Here is a 20,048-nt window from a genome sequence, read left to right as displayed (position 1 = left end):
TTTGAATTTCTGTGACCAATTCACTGGAGGCATCATAGGAAAAACTCTTTGAAATTATTTAGTGTGGAAATCATTTTATATGACTTATAAGTGCAGAACATGATTTACAATATTTATTTTGAATAAATGTACAACACTACAGATCAAACGTGTTTCTCTGCAGTGTCATCAGTATCACAACAGCACAGACTGTACATGCAAATTAAGTGGATTTTAGAATTGTTGGGAGATTGCAAATGAATAATACATTAAGATACACCTAGTTCCCCAAATGCTAATCTGAATGTGTAAATATGTAACTACATAGTTTATTTTCTTTCAAACTAGTACACTCATCATAAATAACCAAGTGGAGAAGGCTAAATAATGAATACGTTACTGTACGCATACCTTTCAGGCCATGTTTAAGGCAATGCTCCATCACCACAAAGAACTGCTGGAGTGGTGGATAATCAGAATCCAAAATTCTGCCCAAAGTTAGAGCAGACTGAATTAAGACTTTTATACTGAGTTTCATCATGTTCATCAAGTTAGCTCTTTCTTCCATTATGGCAGTTTGAATGGCTGTGGATAATGAAGAAAATAATATTTATTAATACAAATAGTACTAAAGTACAATTGTTTATTTTTTATATATTTATTGAATTACAATAAAGATAAAAACTACAAAAACGTCAACAGTATTGTCAAGCATATGTTGTGAATACAGTGTCATCATACAACGCCTGTATACCTCCTGTCCACATGTATACCTCAGAAGAATAAAGCTCCCTCCCTGCCCATTCATAGCAATGTGAAAGGTTTGTTGGTGAAAGCTGGGAGCACCAGAGAACAATACAAATTCATTCAGGGATTGGAGGTCACGCAATAGACAGGTAGAACTAGGAGGCAATAACTAAAACAGATCGCCAGCCTGCTCAGGTGTATCTCGGTGCAATGCATCAGCAGACCCATCCACAGAGTCTGTCAGTGGGGTATGTAAGAGCAAATATTTGCAGTGGGTCCCAAATGTCTTGGGGTCTAGACATGGGAGGCAGCAGTTCAGCAAATAAGGACAATTGTTCATTACACAAAATTAGGTCAGTGACCGAGTCCTTGAATTTCAACGCTCTCCCATGCCCCCACTGGCAGGAAACCCTTTGTTTACCCAAGAGAAGAGCCAGTGCCACAAATTTCCTGAAACTATCTGCGAGCTCACCTGTACACAGAAGTACAAACGTGCTGATTTTGTTGTGTGCAGCATAGTTGTTCAACAGTGCAATCCACAGAGAACATTAGTTTTAAATATTTATTGAAACGTACCTTGTATCCTTTTGGGGAGCTGAACTCCAGATTTTTAATCCCCCCCCTTAATTACATCTGGCCTTTCCACTCCAGAACCATTGATTTTGTATTAAACACCACCACTCTCCTCAACATCAGACCCAACATACATTTAGCAGAGTAATAGCATAAATAACTGGAACCACATAATAACTGAGCTCTAGATCAGAAAAAAGTTAAAGGGTTTTATTACAAAATCTCAACAGTCAGGTGGTACAGAAATAAGGTCAAATACCATGAAGGCATAGATACAGAGTACACTGTCAGAAATCAGAATAATTAAAAGTACCGCATAAACAGCAAATTCTTTGGAGATTCTAGCATGGCGACATGTCTCTAGTAAATCAGATAGACTCTGGTGATAAAGGAGAAGTCTCTTATTATTTCTCTGTCAAAAGTAAACCAGAAAGCATCTCAGCGGGAAAAGGAAAAGTCTCTTAAAATATAACTTTCTTTAAATACATTTGAGTTATCCAGATTAATGAAAAACGACAAATTCAGAATGACATAGCCACAGATAGCACATTAACCAATTACAAATGAATATGTCACAACTTGCTCTACCCCCATTCAACACGAGACTCTAGCAGCTTCTGCATGGTTGCCGTCCGGAGATGCAGAACATTATGAAACATTTTTATAGCTATTGATACAAACACCAGTAGATTCTGTTAGACGAATAGCAAAACTACATCCGAAGTGTGCTTGGGGACATGACAAAAGACCTATTCATAATACATGCACTCTAAAGAAAAATTACAAAACAGCTACTTCAGTGTCTGGTGCTCTGCTGAAATTTGCAGAGGCCATGGGGAAAGATGACATTCAGGGGGACATTGATATGGAGGGGGAATGGGAAGTAGCAGGATGAGCAGTACATCAGAACAGCAACCATATTAATTAAAAGTAGAACGTCATAAAATGTGGCACAACTGTAATACGTTAATAACAACACTTCTAAATGTCTAATCAATATTGTTTCAGTATTTGCGACTAGAGTTCATCATAAAAATCATTATTACCGAATATTATTTCCCACCAAAAATTGTGCATTAAATTAAAACGTTCACACTTGTGCAGATTGTTTTTTAAACAAAGGTAAACCTGCAAGTTATCTGGAAAAGATGATACTTGTAATAGGGCAGCCCATAAATCTGCTTTCCATGTGATTAATATGTAAAGTAGAAACACGCACATGGCTGAACATATGTTTACACACACACACACACACACCTATATACAAATAAAAAGTACTTAAAAGATATATGAACCATTATGGTCTAATAAGGAGAGCATCAGACCAATGCCGAGGGCACACTCCAACAAAGAGAACAATCCCCACCAGTCATTCAGAGAATACAACCAGAGTATCCTACTAGCCAATGCTCACAGGACCAGGACAATAAAAATAATAAATTACACAGAAGTGCAGCTCAACGACTTTCCATCAGTCACATACAAATTCCCTGTCCTTTGAAAGAGCCCAGCAACAGTTCCTGTGACACCATACTTTTCAAGTTGAACACTTCTCTATTCTCAAACAGAAGACAACACCTATCTTGAACAAAGGTAGATACAGGACAACCAAAACAGAGGAAGGCACATCTGATGCCAATCACAAGATTATTTCCATCTCACACTCGCTCTATGCAGTGCCTGCATGTGCACGCCCGTAAGCTCCTGATGATTCCAACTGAAAAGCAACATTGACAATGAAAACAACTGCTGCTGCTGAAACTGCAACCACATCTCATAGTGTGGTCATCTAGCAAGAACAAAGTTACAGGTTGGACAATGCACCAAACTGTGTGTGGGATTTTGTGTGGCTGTAAGCTAATAGTTTTTGGTAGAATGCACGTGTGGTCATGGATCCTTTTGCAGGCAATATTTCAGAGATTGGGCTGCACAACCAGCACAGAGAAACAGGATAAGCATTAATACTTCCGTTATTGACTTCAGAAGAAGGCATGAAAGAAAAGTAAAACAAGACATCATATATAGAACTAATTTAATTGCAGATTTCTACTATGTGAGCTTAAAAAGCAAAAATAAAAACAACACTTTTCAATCTGCTGGTATCAGGGATGTGGAAATCCCATAGCCAGATGCCCAAGACATGCTGTTTGTGGTTAAGGACAACAAGTTTTCTTTTGTATTTTGTCCTTAGGATAAGTAGGCCCAACCCCATGCAGTACAAGCCCTTTGGCTTCCAGTTTACAGTACCACATTACGGATCTGGGAAGAGCACTGTCTGCAGCTAAGGTAATATTTGTGTCCCTATGTTAATGCTGTGTATGCTTGTATTTATGGTTCTGTAATGCTAAGCCTTTATTATTAGGGTGAGCTCTCTTAAGAAATGTTGTAAGCTTGAACTGCACTACTGAGAGTGGTTCCATCACAAAAATGTGTACAGACGTTTGCAATGTTTAACAATATGAAGCTATGTATAATACTTCCAGAATGATCTCTGAACAGATGGAAATATTTGAAGAAGCATGAAAGCAAGTTTTATTGTTTGCTTTCAAAATAAATTGTTCACAAAAAATGCAACTAGCAATAAAAAGTTTGCCATTCTACTGGGAAATTTTAGGTACCATTTCTTTGAAGCATCATTTAGTAAAGTGTGTTGATGCATACTAAAAAAAAAATCATAATGGAAAATCTGTGTAATCATATTTAACAAGATTATGGGAAACATGAAAACAAACAAGCACTGGCAAAGCCAATAGGTCTGAGATTGGTGGTCAGCCTCTTGGTTTTGTCAATACATGTCTTGTTTTGACAAGGTTTTTGCAAAACTTTATTGTTGTGGGAGTTGCCAGGCCTGCTCTTTTCTAACAAACATTGGCAAATGGAGAAAAAAAAATTGGGTCTCAAAAAGCACACATCGCTTCCCTGACACTAAACAAAACTTGTGTGTGTGCAGATATGCGCCGTGTAAAAGAGCTGGAAGCTGTCAATCACACGGAAGCCAGCAATAGAGAGATACAATTTTAATAAAAACAAAAGATCTTGGTTAATGTCAGACCCAATAAGGGGCTCAATTCTCAAATCAATATTCAAAAGTACACTTATGGTATATGCCCTTGCAGATAAGACTTTATTGAATTTACAGAAGTAGGCCAGGAAATCGTACTCCTAGAAGATATTTGTGAACTACACTTTAGCACAAGCAAATATGTATGCGTAGATTTGCTCAGGGGAATATTTGTTGAGCATTTACAAGTTCACTTTATTCCAACCACTTTTTTTCCTCACCCCTTGTCAGAAGTACATTTCCAACCTTTCTCAGTATGGAAAAAGATCAAGGAAGAGTTGAGGGAAATCCTTAAAACATGTACGTTAGTAGGTGTGCACTGATTCAAAAGGGCATTCCTTTCCTGGAACTATTGCTCACTGCTACTTCCAGCCCCAGTATGTGATCTGTGGAAAGATGGCAAAAGGAAACTGCTAGTATTTAAAACATACTATTGTATGAGCCCTGGCATAATCAGAGAGGCTAACGCCAGCCCTCTCACATAGTGAAGTTTCTGCCATAATTTTTCGCCGCACTAATTGGAACCAAGAGGGACAAGTAAATTGTTTTACAAGACAAGTAGATGCAGCCTGTCTCATGGACAAGTAGATATTTTGTTAAATTCCATACTCCTGAGATATGTTCTGTGTTTAATGAACTTTCCTGAAAAAAATCTTTATGTGAGCACAGTTTATGATTCAATTGCACTTGCAAAGTTCAGTGCAGGTCCACAGTGTTGTTGCAAGCACACTTGCCTGTGCAACCAGCTGCAGCTTTGCATTCACACTTGACTTTGACAAATAATGGTAGTGCTGTCCATAATGGGGTCCAGCACCGACTGTCTGTCCATTTTGCACCCCATCCCTCCAGAGTGGGTAGCTCCTGCTGAGGTATGTCACATCTGGACCAGATCCCTACTTGGTAAACAGCTCACTTTGTATGTTCAAGAACAGCAGACATGTGTTGGTGGGATGACTTCCACTTTCTTGTTTTCCTGACAAAACATTTCTCTGAGGGATTCATTCTCTGACTCTGGTTGGCTTGTTCTTTAGTACAAGATTACAGTGAAGTATTCAAGAATTCAGAAGCTGTCAGTCTGAATGTCCACCGCTATGAATGGATTCCTATGTTGGTGAAGGCTGCTGTAACTTCTGGATATGAATTCCAGGCCATTCATCCCGATTTCTTCCCTTTTCCAAGGAATGCCTACACAGTGTCACAGGCAGTGAAGCTGTGAAACACCGTCAAGGCTGTGGAATTCTCCTTTGCCAATGTCTGAGCAATGACATTAATGTGGATTTAGGAAATGATCCTTCATGTACTGAATGCTACCCAGACATTGGCCTTGGGACACCAGTCTTGTAGCTAGTGAAACTTTCTGTCAGAATGACTACAACATCGCTATCCACAGTGCAGACTGAACAAGACACATGGTCTTGCTGCAAGGCATGTGGTACATGTAAAACCAGTCTTGTATCTGCTTCTTCGTGGTTACAGGCTGACATGAATAGGTTACTGCCTCTGCCTAGACTGCTGCCTCCATATGCTGTCACTACTTCCTTCCCGAGGGGAATTCACTGCTCTCGAGCTTCCCTGCCACGTGCGTGAACAACTCCTGTTTGTTGTCTGCATCGCACAAGATGTTTTGCCACTGTCTTGGAATATTATTTTGACTTGAATCTTTTCTTCGCTTTCCTTTTCCTCTTTTTTCTCTGACAGAGTATTTGATGCTGCCTTTGACATACCTGTTCCAAACAATGTACACCCTTCTCTGGCTATCAAGCTGCAGCACTATGTAAGGTATGAAAACATCAATGGCATAGTCTTCAAAAGCCCTGACACCTGTAGTTGGCAAGAGGAAGTGCACAACAGCAGCACCATCCAACACCTTCACATCAAAGAAAGTTGGCACATCTTTCTCAGCTGTTTCTTCCAAAGACACCAGCTCAGGAGAAAGATCCCCAACATTCACCTCTGGTTATGGCTCTTCTTCATCCAGTTCTTCCAAAATGGCCAACAATGTAGTTGCATCATCATTTAATTCAAGTAGGTTTGGAGTTTCTTTCTCTGCTCTATTTACCAAACATGTTATTAGGTCAGACTTGTTCACATGTGGTGATGCAGGTATTGTTATTTGTAATACAGCACTACCCTAAAGCTGTACCCTCTGTCGGCTGACACATTCATGTGGAATAAAAGTCATACTTGTGATCCATTGTCTTGATCACATGGCTCCTACCAAAAATCTAAACTGTTAGCAATACAAATAACATGAAAAAAATAAGGTGCTTTTGTCTGACCTGTCCCCATCCTATTAAATTATTCGTTTAACAGACTGTAGTATCAGAAACCAAACTTGATTTACTTTGCATCTGCTGATTAGAAACTCAGCACACCCCACTCTTAGTCTACCATCATCAATTCATGAATCCTACTCCCAAACTCTTAAAATCCCTACACAGAGAACCACAATAGCAATCGCTTCATCCAAAATGCTTATTTTTTAAACCAAGTTATGTCATAATGACAAAGCAATGGAATGTAGGCAAACTTCCTAAGCTGTATAAACTAAACAGGTTAAAATGGCACATGACCAAGCCAGAGACCATGGAAGTATGGAGAAATGAATCATCTGTGACACAATAGCAATCCACCATGGAGTTATTAACTCTTTAACAGAAAGTGAAACATGCCACAATATGGAGTACTGGGACCAAATTAACAATAACATCTGATCATTAAAATTGTGTTGAAGGGCACCTAGAGAAGAAATACCATCTGATCTTCCCCAGCTTTGAAGCAAAAAGAATATTAAACAGCCTGTGGCATAAAGCAATACAAAGTCATTTAAAGGGATATATTTAAGAAGCCTTTAGACCCCAAAGGAAATTATACAGTAATATTGTTTTTAGAGGGCAATGCTCCCACAAAAAGATAAAAATTGTCTGGTCCCATTGGCCAACTGTAAAACCAAAAGTCACAAGGAAAGTCTTGGCCCAAGTAAACTTCATGGATCTCACAAGTACAAGAAATCTGCAGAACATCATCCTGCCAGCCTAACTATTGTCTGGGAATCACGTCTCGCCTCTTTACTGCCTAAGATGGAAAAAACACCAACAATTAAGAAAGCATGCAGCACAAAATATGATGCAATCTCTCGCACCTTAGTGTCCAAGACAATCTGTGGCTACTAACATTAGGAATTAAAAACACAAAAGGTGATGGGAGGAATGCTTGCAATTTGTCTAACCACTGACTGGCAATCACTAGGGGTGCATCCCAACCCATCGTTCTTTGGATGCTCACTGTGCCACTGGAATTAAGCTATAGCTACAGCTGATTAGCCCTTATCAGGAAGAAAAAAGTCAGAGGGAGCAGGGTCAAGGCTGATTTGCATATGGTGGGTCCAAACTGAGGTTGCATGGTAAGCAAAGGAACAGTGGGTTGGAATGCTACCTGAGCGATTGTCAGTGGTTAGACAACTCGCAAGCATTACTATCATTACCTTTTGTGCAACAGATATATCGCTCTAAGAGGCTAGGGTATGCCCAGGCATTGGTCCCATGCTTGCCTGGCTCCTGGAACCAAGCTATCCCTGGCTGACGAGCTCTTATTGGGGCGAAACTGGACCTAAGTTGCTTGTATTATGGTTCAGGGAGGACCTTGCCTGGCAATTCAGGCTTGACGCTTCTCATGAGGAGCAGGGTCAAGGTTAGTTGAGATGGGTTGGAATGCTACCGCGAGTAATTACCACTGGTTAGAACAATTTCAAGCATTCCTCCCATCCCCTTTTGTGTGTTTGATAAATTAAAAATTAGGAATGCCAGGCCAGATAGGGCACCTGAACCAAATGGATTACCAGCTAAATTATACAAACAAGACATTGATTATTGGACACAATGGTTCTACCAGTTACATAATGCCTTTTATTCAACAGGATTAATCCCCTTTTCTTGAGAGGAATCAATTCTCTGCCCATTGCACAAAAAGGCTTCTGCAACTTCCCAGCTAGCTAGACACAGAAGCAAAACCATATGGAAGCCTATTCTAAATTATCTTAAAACTTGGGTGGAGGAGCTGTATCACATTCACTGGAATCAAAATGGTTTTAGAGATAACCATGGCACAATGGACAACATAATGACTTTCTCATTGTTAGTCTGCAAACATACAGCTCTCATCACAGCAGACCTCTAGGTGTGCTTTATCGATTTTCATACTGTGTTTGACACTACAGACCAAACTAAACTTTGGCTCAAACTAAATGGATTAATAACACACTGTTAAGGACTCATACACAGACACTTTGGTTTGAGTGAAATTGAGCAATGAGATTTCACCAACTAGAAAGGTCTACATGACCAGACGTCTAAAACAGGGATGTGTCCTACCCACACTACTCCTTAATCTTAATGTCTCAGACATTGAAGCTGCTTTCTGATGTTATCTAAGTAAAATAAATGCCATTCCACTGCTATGGCTATGAAGTGCTTCGATCTATCAATCAGGATTTATAAAAGCACAGCTAATCACCTGATAGGGTATCCAGGCGCTTGCATGTCTCAGAGGCTTTTTCAATCGGCCTGGTCTTAATGGGCATTTGGAATTCCAGAAGCAAAGTGATCTAAGGTGCCAGAGGAAGCTGTTTCAGGTTTTTGCTGCGATGTGAGAGAAGAAGTGTCCTCAACTTTTGCTCCGGCAGATGCAGGGAGTATGGGCAAGTGAAATGGAGGCACAGCGTAGTCTTTTTGGTGGTTGGCGCACGTTCGGGAGGTGGTTAATATACGCAGGCCCTTGTATGTGTAGAGTTAAGCTTTCTGCATCATTGACCAAATGGTTTGAAACAGCACAATATAATCATTTTAGAAAACTATTCACTCTACCAGGTCATCAGCCCAGTCTCAAATTTGCCTGGAAATCAACTTGACAAATCAGATAATATATAAGGCACAACATATGCTATGATTCTGGTATAACTGTAAGATGTTCCAGCAGGGCTCAATAAGACTAGCCATTGGGCAAGCTCAGACCTTGCAAGCAAAAAAGCTAATCTGATTTTGATTTTATGGTCAAATCAATGGAATCTTTTTTTTTTTTACAGATGACAGAAGCTTGGGACTCAACTTCATCTTGACCTCAAACAAAAAGAGGATGGGAGCACACTGCCCCACATCCCGGCACTCAGTTTACCCCAATGCAGTGTGGTAAAGCAGTGCATGTTAACACCTACTTCAGTAACAGACTTTAGTTTTTCACCCTTGTTAGTGCAGCCTGTGCTATGTATCTGTAGACATGAGTAAGGACAGTTGCCCTTCATCTGTGGAAAGCAACACAACATTTTGCTCCTGCACTCAGTGAGTCATACGGACACCTGAGAAGTCTATGAGCAGAATTTCCAGCACCTCCAAATGATGAGTTGCCCTCTCCCAATGAAGGATAACGTGCAATCTGACCAGACACTAGCCTGGCATGATTATGAAAAGAAGTATCCACCAAAGACTTTGCCCCTTTGACCACCTCTCTGAGCAAAAGTAACCTTTGTTATGCAACTTCTCTGTGGCTTCCCAGATCCCCAGACAGATCAAAGTTGAGTGACAATTAGTGATAATTGGACCCTATTTGCCCAGTTATAAATACCATAGATTTCAAATCATCACAAATGAGCCAAGAATACCACATCTAGATGGGGAGATGGCCAACAAGATGCCCACACTAAGCTCCAGCTGGGTCCAATGATATCCTGTCTATATTCTGACCCCTAAGCCCCTTCAACCCTGCAATTCTCCCTCCCACGGTCACGTGGCAGTGTTACTGCCTACTGCAAGGCCTAAGCAGGCAGTGGCGGAGTCCTGACATGGACTGCGACAGCCATGCCGTCGATGAGCTACTTCTATCAAAATGGCAGTCGCTCTGCTGTGGATGCTCACAATACCCCCCCTCCCTGCTGCAGATCCGTGAAGCGTGGGCCCTGGGAAAGCACAAGAAGTATGGGAGCGACGTCATACCCTGAAACCAAGGGTCCCCAACTTAATCGAAGTGACTGTTACTTGCTAAAGCCCCGCAACAGATGGTGACTCTGGTAGGGACACACCGATAGTGCCCTGGTGGGGTACCATTCTGTACCATAAAGGACCCCACCTACAGTGATCTGCAGAGACCTAGGGGGTACTCACATTGAGGAACAGGCTGAGAGAGACTAACTTTGCTCCCCCCCCCTCTTTACTACAAAAGAGAAAGAGAGGACTGCTACTGAGAACACACCAAGGCCACCCTGGACTGAACATCGTTAAGTGACAGATGAGCGGACCTAGTGGAGGGACACACATAAACTGACCAAGAGTTGTGTTATGGTAAAGGACAAGGACCCTAGGCAACTGTCAGGGGAAGACCTACAGGTATACTAAACCGGTGGATTCCCCCTGGAAGATATGAGGCCTTTACTGCCTGACAATGTGGCTCCTATGGCAGGGATCCAACAGTCCAGGATGGCCCTGGAATCTAAAATTGGTGACGTGGCTACAGAGGTCTCATTATTGAGAAAGGATCTTCAGAATGTTGCCAAAACTGTAAAGGCAGGAGAAGACAGACTGTCAGAATGGAGGATGCCACTCACTCCCAGGGGAAAGACCTGACCGTAATGAAAGCGGTTACTAAAGACCTACTTTGGAGGGTTGATAATCCTGAAAAGCAAGCAAGGCACAACAATCTTAGATTTGTGGGTTTCCCCGAGGGGGAAGAGGGGTCCAATGCACCAGAATTCCTGGAACGGTGGCTTTGTACCACTTTTAGATCCAGTAACTTTTCCATCTGCTTTGTGAATCCCCCCAAACCCTCTCACCCCCCCTCCCCAACAAGAGCTTTTATGGCACGCTTCTTAAAGAACAACTTACTTACCTTCGGTAACAAATTATCTGGTAGAGACTCTAGCTGCCGATTCCTTACCTTAGAATTCCCTGGGGTCAGCTTTGAATCTGGAATTTTTCTGCTGAGCAGTATCAGCACCATCAGGTGGCGTCGTTCGGATCCACGTGTGTCTCCTGGCTCTGCGTGGCATTGTTAGCGTCGTTGGGGCCGTCTGTAACGTCACGGTCTTCCATATAGGCACCACCCCGGCGTGCGTGCGTCAGTTCTTTTCCACAACTTCCCACGCCGGAACCGCTGAGTCATGGAAGAACCAACTTTTATTTATTTTCTACGATTGTCTGAGCAAAAAGACATGCCCCTGAGAAAGGATAGAAATCTTAAAAACATAATATATATCCGCAGAGCGGGGAGGCCTGGGTGGGTGTAAGGAATCTGCAGCTAAATAGAGTCTCTACCAGATAATTAGTTACCGGAGGTAAGTAACTTCTTCATCTGATAGAGACTTCTAGCTGCAGATTCCTTACCTTAGAATAGATACCCAAGCTATAACTCCTGGTGCTGGGTTGTGAACATGTACTTCACACAAGGAATTCCTGCAGGACCAAGCAAGCAAAATGCCCCTCTTCTAACCTGGCTATCCAGGCAGTAGTGTCTTGCAAACGTGTGCAAGAAAGCCCACGTTGCCAGCACACCTCAAGCTAACGCCATGGTAGCAGCTTTCCCTCAGTTAGAGTGAGCTCTCAAGCCCTCAGGGGGCTGCTTCTCAGCCAAAGCGTAGCAAATTGTAATGCAGCGAACGACCCCGCGCGAAATGGTTTGTTTTTGGACTGCCGGCACCTGCTTTGCACCAACGTACCCCACAAAGAGTTGGTCATCCACCCGGAACTCTTTTGTGCGGTCAAGGTAGAACGATAATGCTCTTTTTGGGTCCAGCCGATGGAGACGCTCCTCTTCTTTAGAGGGATGCGGTGAAGCAAAGAAGGTGGGCAGGGTGATATTTTGACCCAGATGGAAAGGGGTCACCACCTTGGGGAGGAAAGAAGCACGAGTTCTGAGGACTACCTTATCAGGATATATTGTGAGATACGGCAGTTTCGATGATAAAGCCTGCATCTCACTCACTCTCCTGGCAGATGTGATCGCCACTAAGAAGGCTGTTTTGATAGTGAGCAGCCAGAGAGGACAATTATGTAAAGGCTCAAAAGGAGCACACATAAGAAAAGTGAGCACTAGATTAAGATCCCACTGGGGCATACCAAAAGGCGCAGGTGGAAACATATGTACAAGCCCTTTTAAGAATCTCTGTACAATAGGAGACTTAAACAAAGACTGTTGATCAGGAAGTCAAAGAAAAGCAGAAAAAGTGCAAAGATAGCCCTTAAGAGCTCCTAAGGAGGAACCCTGTTGGGCGAATGACAGAATGAACAAGAGAATAGTAGAAAGAAAATAAGAAAGAGGATCAATAGATCTCTCTGTACAATATGTTACAAAATGTTTCCAACGGCAGGCATAAACCGTCTTAGTAGAGGGACGTCTGGCTGCCAGAATGACATCACAGACTTTGGGAGGGAGGTCATAAACCATCAACTGCCGCCTCTCAATCTCCACGCATGAAGCCGCAGAGTTGACAGGCTCGGTGGAGAACCTTCCCCTGCTGCTGCGACATAAGATCTTCCCGAAGAGGCAACCTGATAGGAGGACGGATGCTCATTTTGAGAAGCTCTGGATACCAGACTCTTCGTGCCCAATCCAAAGCCACTAGGATTACGTGGGCCCAGTCGTTCTTGATTTTCTTGAGAACTCTGGGCAGAAGTGGTATGGGTAGAAAGGCGTACAGGAGGCCTGAGTTCCACTAGCGACGAAAAGCACTGCCTAGCGATAGCCGCTTTGGAAACTCCAACACACAATCCTGCTGACATTGCGCGTTCTCTTCGGAGGCAAACAGATCTAACCAAGGCTCTCCCCACTGCTGAAAGAGTCCTTGCACCATCTCCGAATGGAGACACCATTCATGATCCGCTAAGCATTGCTGGCTCAGTTCGTCCGCTCTGGCGTTCAGAGAACCTGCCAGGTGTTGAAACACCAGGGTTATGCCCTGATGTTCCAGCCATGTCCAGAAACGTAGAATCTCTTGACAAGGGGTCCAAGAGCCCACACCGCCCTGCTTGTTGCAGTACCATATTGCGGTAGTGTTCTCCATAAACACCTGCACTACCTTCCCTTTCACAACAGGAAGAAATGTCTTTAATGGTAGCTGGATCGCACGAAGCTCCAAAAAGTTGATATGGAGTCCGGATTCCGCAGGAGACCAAAGGCCCCTGAACTCCACCTCTCCCAGATGGCCACCCCATCCCAGAAGTGATGCATCTGTCACTACTGTAAAGTCTGGTTGGGGAAGGGAGAGGAATCTGCCTTTGACCCAATCGCAGTTCACTAACCACCACTGCAGATCCTTTGCAGTTTCCTCCAAGATCTGAACCATATCGGTAAGATTTCCCTGATGCTGTGCCTATTGGAACTTCAGTTCCCACTGCAGAGCCCTCATATGCTAGCTGCCATGCCTGACTAATAGGATTCAGGAAGCCATGTGTCCCAACAGCCTCAGAGTCTGTCTCACTGAAATTCAGGTTAGAGGCCGAAACATCAGTACCATAACCTGAATATCCTGGACTCGCTGCTCGGCGGATATGCCCGATACTGCACTGTGTCCAGAACAGCTCTGATGAAAGTGAGCTTCTGAGAGGGAGTCAGGTGTGACTTTTGCACATTTAGAGTGAACCCCAGCGAGTGCAAGAGGTTCACCGTCGTCTGGAGGTGGGTGACGAGAGCCTGGGGCGTCAGAGCCTTCAACAGCCAGGTAGGGGAAGACTGAAATCCCTTATATGCGCAGATGAGCTGCCACCACCGCCATCACTTTCGTGAACACCCGAGGGGCACTGGTAAGACCGAAAGGGAGCACGGTAAAGTGCTCGTGGCCCACCTTGAACCGCAAGTAACGCATGTGGGCAGGCAGGATGGGGATGTGAAAATGCGCATCATGCAAGTCCAACGCTACCATCCAGTCTTCCTGGTCTAGGGCAGACAAAACCTGAGCAAGAGTGAGCATCTTGAATTTCTCCTTTATGAGGAAGAGATTGACGTCCCTTAAATCTAAGATAGGGCGAAGACCCTTGTTCTTTTTGGGAATCAGGAAGTAGCGGGAATAACAAACACTGCCTACTTCTGACATCAGGACCCTTTCTATGGCTCCCTTGGCCAAGAGAGTCGTAACTTCCTCATGGAGTAAGACCAAATGATCCTCCATCAGCCGTTCTTTTATTGGAGGGACAGAGGGAGGGAAAGACTGGAAGGGGAGGGAATAGCCCTTCTGTATGATCTGCAAGACCCATTTGTCAGATGTGATGGACTGCCAGTGAGGGAGATGAAAAGGAATCCTCCCTCCAATTGGACGGACATGGTCTTGCAGAACCACACTAGGAGGGCTTGGGAGCTCCGGAAGAGGGGGGCTGTGTAGTGGCTGACCTCTGGCCAGACCCTCTGGGTCTAACGGTACCACAACCGCGTCCTCGCACGGGATGCTGCAAAACCGGAGGACAGTGGCTAACTTGTGGCTGGTGTGGTACCCTGCCCCTTCCGAAGCCTCGAAAGGGACGAAAGACGCTGAAAGGCCCAAGGATCTGTCCGTAGCTTGAGAATACTTATACCTCTCAAGGACAGAGTCTGCTTCTCACCAAAAAGGCGAGAGCCATCAAAAGGCATCGCCTGAAAAGCCAGACGAACATAGCCAGACGTGGCGACAGAGGGCCACTGTCAAAGAAATCACCCTGCCCAGCGAGTCGGTCGTGTCCAATCCACACCTAATAGTAAACTTGGCTGCATCTGTCCCATCCTTCACAGCCTGGGTGAGTGTGTCCTGTACGCCCTCCGGGACCTGGGGCAGCACCTGGGGCACCGTATCCCATAAAGTATGGGAAAAACGGCCCAATAGGCAAGAGGTGTTAACTGACCTCAATACCAGGCTGGAGGAAGAAAACATCTTCTTCCCAAGCTGGTCCAGCCTCTTGAATTCCCTATCCGGAGGAGCAGAAGGGAAGGCACCGCAGGAAGTGGCGGCTTGGACCACCAAGCTCTCCGGGGTGGGGTGTTGGGTGAGGAAACTAGGGCCATTTGGAGCAGGTCTATGGCAGCGGCTGATTGTCCTTTTCACAGGAGACCATGTGCTGGGTTTGGACTACGTTTTCCAGAAGGGCATCCGTGAGGGCCTCGTTGAAGGGTAACATCAGCTCCGATGTAGCAACCCCCGGCTGAAGCACCTCCATCAGGAGATTAGTCCTGACTGGCACTGTAGGCAAGTCCAAGACCTCAGCTGCACTACGCACCTCCATTGCATAAGATGCACCCTCCTCCGTAGCCATAGCGGGAGGAGGAAGCATTCCAGCATCTGGAGAAGTATCCAGTTCCACATGCTTGCCCTAGATCCTCATACCAGTCCTCTTCATGCTCCATTCCAAATTCTAAAGGGTCCTGAGACCCCTCCCACTCCTCTCATGTGCCTGGCTGTTCTGAATAAGTCTCAGGCACTGATCTGGGCCTAATCGGCGCCGTGAAGGTCGGAATTGGCGCCGTACGATGTCGTTCTGGCTTGGATCATCCAGAATGAGGATGGGGCTACCTCCACCAGTGGGCGCTGGTGGTGGTGGGAGCGTCGACGTCAGGCCCGGCACGGAGGAGGTTGATTGTGAGATACTGGTGCCGGTACGGATCCACAATCAGATCCTGGGGTCCCCAACGGCACCGAGGCCGAAGCCGCCAACATCTAATCCAAAGGAGCCCCTGCTGACCCTGCGGGCCCGAAGACCCAATAGAGGGTGCAGCCCGCTCAAAAACAAGGCGCATAGCCTCGTATAATTCTGTAATTTGAGTGGGGGTCACTCCACTCCCCAGAAAAGGGGGAAGACGTGGAGTGGGACTTGATGATGGCTCTGCGTAGCAGCACTCGGAACGTCGATGTTCCTAGGATGCCTCGTCGGCTGACAGGCATGGCGAAGTCAAAGTCCGCTTGGACTTCTTCTTCTTGTGCCTCTTACCTTAATACCCTGAAGACCTTGAATGCGAGGAAGATGACTTGAGAATCCTGGAGCGGTGCCGCAACCTCCTCCTAGAGCAGGACCGTGTCCTCGTTGGAGTCACGCTATCCGAAGACGGCTGAAGGGCCGCTAGAAGCTTGAGAGGTCTCTCTCTCAAGGCCTTCAGAGCCATAGCCCGACAGTCAGATCACGACTTCGAATCGGGGTCCTTTTCAAGACACCGGAGACACACCTGGTGTGGATCTGTAACCGACATAGTGCGATGACATGCACCACACTGTTTGAATCCATCTCAGACAATCGAAAAATGTTGACAAAACCGTCATAAAAGGGTATCTCTTCCCGGATCATCGCTTAACCGGCGCGGCAGGAAAAGAACTGACATATGCGCGCCAGGGTGGTGCCTATATAGAAGACGGTGACATCACACACAGCTCCAACAACACCATACAGAGCCGGACGACGCACAAGGATCCAAACAATGCCACCCGACGGCGCGTGCAGAAAAATTCCAGATTCAAAGCTGACGCCAGGGAATTCTAAGGTAAGGAATCTGCAGCTAGAAGTCTCTATCAGATCTTCCACGTTTGCAATGCGATACTCAAAGAAGCGCTGCAATTGGGGACGATCAAATAGGACTCCTCCACAATCATGCTGTTCCCGGATTATTCCAGTGAGCAGTTAAGGCTAAACTTTGGGCAATGCATCTCCAGTACATGCTTCCCTTCCCTGCTAAGTTGAAGGTGATGTTTTTGAATAATACCAATTTTCTTGAAACACCAGATGAGGCCGGGAGATAGCTGGAAGAGAGACCTCCCTCCCGACCTACACAAGACCCCCACCTCAAACGCCCTAGGGGGAACGTATGGGTGCCAGACACAAATGTTGGGCCTGATCAGGTAAGAAAGGGATAAGTCGCTGGAGAGAACTTGTAAGGAGGAAGCAACTGGAGAACACTCTTCTGAATCGGAGACTGGAGGATCAAGAAGGAGGAACCCTCATTACAATTTCAGAGACTTTGAAGGGGCAATTCAACTGGCATCTGGAAACGATCAGGGAAGCTGCTCAAGACGGACCAGCCCCAACTCTGAATTAAGGCTGAATGAAAAGACTGAACTTGAGGCTGTTCATCTGAGTGAAGGGATTGATGAGGATACAGAAACTTAATAATCAGGGCAGTGTCTAGGGCTCTCCGGTTGGCATAGCGAAGGGAAACAGATGTGGCATGTCAGAGGGTTTCTAATTATTTCTTCTTCACCCCAGTTTACCTTCTTTTCCTTCGTTCTGAGTGAGTGGTGTGTGAGTGTGGGACTGATTGCGTGCGAGTGAGGTGTCTTGGAAGGGTATGGGACTGGATGATAGAGAGACTGTTTGCATGGGAGCTCGCAGTGTCCCCTCTACTGTGACTCCAAAATACTGGTTGTGTCTAGCTGTGCAAGATCTTAGTTTAAGATAAGTTCTTATGGTTTCAAGTCAGTAGGTTGAAAGTGGGGTGCGCTACAGACCGCTCAGGCCTGGTTCTGAGACGTAGCTGCCTTGGTAAGATATGTGAGTGAACGTGGGCAGGAGGACATGGAAAGGAAGGGGGTGGGACCTCCTTGTTAAGCAAGTTTTGTTTAATTTTACTTTCTATTTGTTGGGAAAGCAGTAAGGACCCTTGGACAGAAGAGATGTTTATTCCACTGACTTGATGAGAATTGATATGCTGAAGTACAGTCATTATGCACACCACTGACTTAGATCCCGTGGTCAATCTATTCTTACATGTATTGTCAATGGACTGGGCAATAAAATTAAGAGGGAGCTTGTTGCAGCCTATATTAGACGCTCAAAACCAGATGTAATTCTACTACAGGAAATCTACCTGAGGTGGGCCCAATGGCACTTCCTTGCTTGGGGGGCATACACTACGCTAGCTCATGCAGGCCTAACCTCGGGCTCCTGGGGAGTAGCAATTCTGATCCGAAAGTCACCCCGTTTCCAGATTCAGAGGTCATGGGTAGTCCCAAATGGGACATATGTAGCGGTTCAGGGCCTTTGGAACGAATGGCTGTTACCATTATTAGCGTCTATACACCCCCCCCCGCCTCCAACAACTGATCCTAGAAAAAGTAATGGACATCTTATTAGCAGCGGAGTCTTCCTTACATATTACGGGGGGCTTCAATTATGTTATGTCCCCCGATCTAGACAGATCAGGCACAGTATAAAAACACACCCAGAGGCACGCCACTGGCCTGTTTCCCGGGCACATTGGGGGTCTCTGATCTTTGGCGCCGTCATCATCCAAGAGAAAGAGGCTATTCCTATTATTCAGGGATGCACAAAGTGTTTTCTAAATTAAACTATGGCCCTGATTAGGAGAACGGCAGTCCTAAAACCGCTCTACCCACTGTGGTGGTCCGACCTGCGCATCCTTGGCGATCAGACTGGCAGATCATGATGGTGGCAGTCAGACCTCCACAAGAACGCTGCCACTGCCAGGATCATGGATAATGTTGCATTGGCGGCAGTGAAAGCTGTGGCCAAGCAAGGTGGTGCCGATGTCGGCACCGCCGTGTTGATCACGACTTGCCTTTCTGACAGAATCAGAAATCAGATTCCTGCAACCTGAAGGAAGAAGAAGGACTGCTGACCTGGAAGCCATGCAGAGATGACAGAGACTACAACTGACTTGGCCCCAGCCCTACCAGCCTATCTCCAAACTCAAAGAACCTGCACAGTGACGCATCCAGCAGGACCAGCAACCTCTGAGGATTCAGAGGACTGACCTGCACCTAAAGGACCAAGAACCTCCCGAGGACAGCGGCTCTGTCCAGAAACAACAACCAAACAAGCAACTTTAAAGAGACTCCATCTTCACACTCTGCACCCGACACCCCTGGTTCGAGTTCAGGACAACCAACACTGCAGACAGAACTCCCAAGCGACTCCAGCGACGTGGACACCCTGAGTCGACCTCCCTGCACCCCCACAGCAACGCCTGCATGGAGGACCCAGAGGCTCCCCCTGACCGCGACTGCCTGGTACAAAGGAACCCGACACCTGGACCAAGCACTGCACCTGCAGCGCCCAAGACCGAGAGGAACCACCTACCAGTGTAGGAGTGACCAGCAGGCAGCCCTCATCCTAGCCCTGTCGGTGGCTGGCCCAAGAAGCCCCCCTGTGCCCTGCCTGCATCACCAGAGTGACCCCCGGGTCCCTCCATTGTTTTCAATACAAAACCCAATGCCTACTTTGCACACTGAACCCGGCCACCCCAGTGCCGCTGAGGGTGTATGTTGGGTGCTTGTGTGTGCCCCCCCCCAAAGCTCTACAAAACCCCCCTGGTCTGCTCCCAGAGGACACTAGCTGCTAGCAGACTAGAACGGGAGCACCCCTGTTCTCCATAGGCGCCTATGTGTTTTGGGCCCTCCTTTGATCTCTGCACCTAACCGGCCCTGTGTTGCTGGTGCGGTGACTTAGGGGTTGCCTTGAACCCCTAACGGTGGGCTGCCTATGCCCAGGAGACTGAACTTGTAAGTGCTTTACTTACCTGAGAAACTAACCAAAACTTTTTGACCCAGGAACTGTTGATTTTTGCACTGTGTCCACTTTTGAAATAGCTTATTGCCATTTTAACGAAAACTGTGTGCACTACTGTTTTAAATCAAAGTTCTATACTTACCTGTATGAAGTACCTTACAATTTACGTACTTACCTAAAATTTGAATCTTGTGGTTCTAAAAATAAATTAAGAAAATATATTTTTCTACATA

At 45.5% G+C, this 20,048-nt stretch overlaps 1 protein-coding gene across 4 annotated transcripts in view; it reads right to left on the bottom strand.

The window, feature by feature from the left end:
* RUFY1 (RUN and FYVE domain containing 1) overlaps positions 1-20,048 on the bottom strand; it is a 475,292-nt gene that overhangs the window by 420,654 nt on the left and 34,590 nt on the right. For all 4 annotated transcript variants that reach the window (XM_069199306.1, XM_069199308.1, XM_069199309.1 and 1 more), the window contains exon 2: positions 391-564. In XM_069199306.1, coding sequence (XP_069055407.1) covers positions 391-547 — 157 coding nt within the window. In that variant the 5' untranslated portion in view covers positions 548-564. The remainder of the gene's footprint in view (positions 1-390; positions 565-20,048) is intronic.

The sequence above is a fragment of the Pleurodeles waltl genome, chromosome 7 (assembly GCF_031143425.1).
Source record: "Pleurodeles waltl isolate 20211129_DDA chromosome 7, aPleWal1.hap1.20221129, whole genome shotgun sequence".
NCBI classification, from domain to species: domain Eukaryota; kingdom Metazoa; phylum Chordata; class Amphibia; order Caudata; family Salamandridae; genus Pleurodeles; species Pleurodeles waltl.
This window is presented reverse-complemented; position numbering and strand designations above follow the sequence as displayed.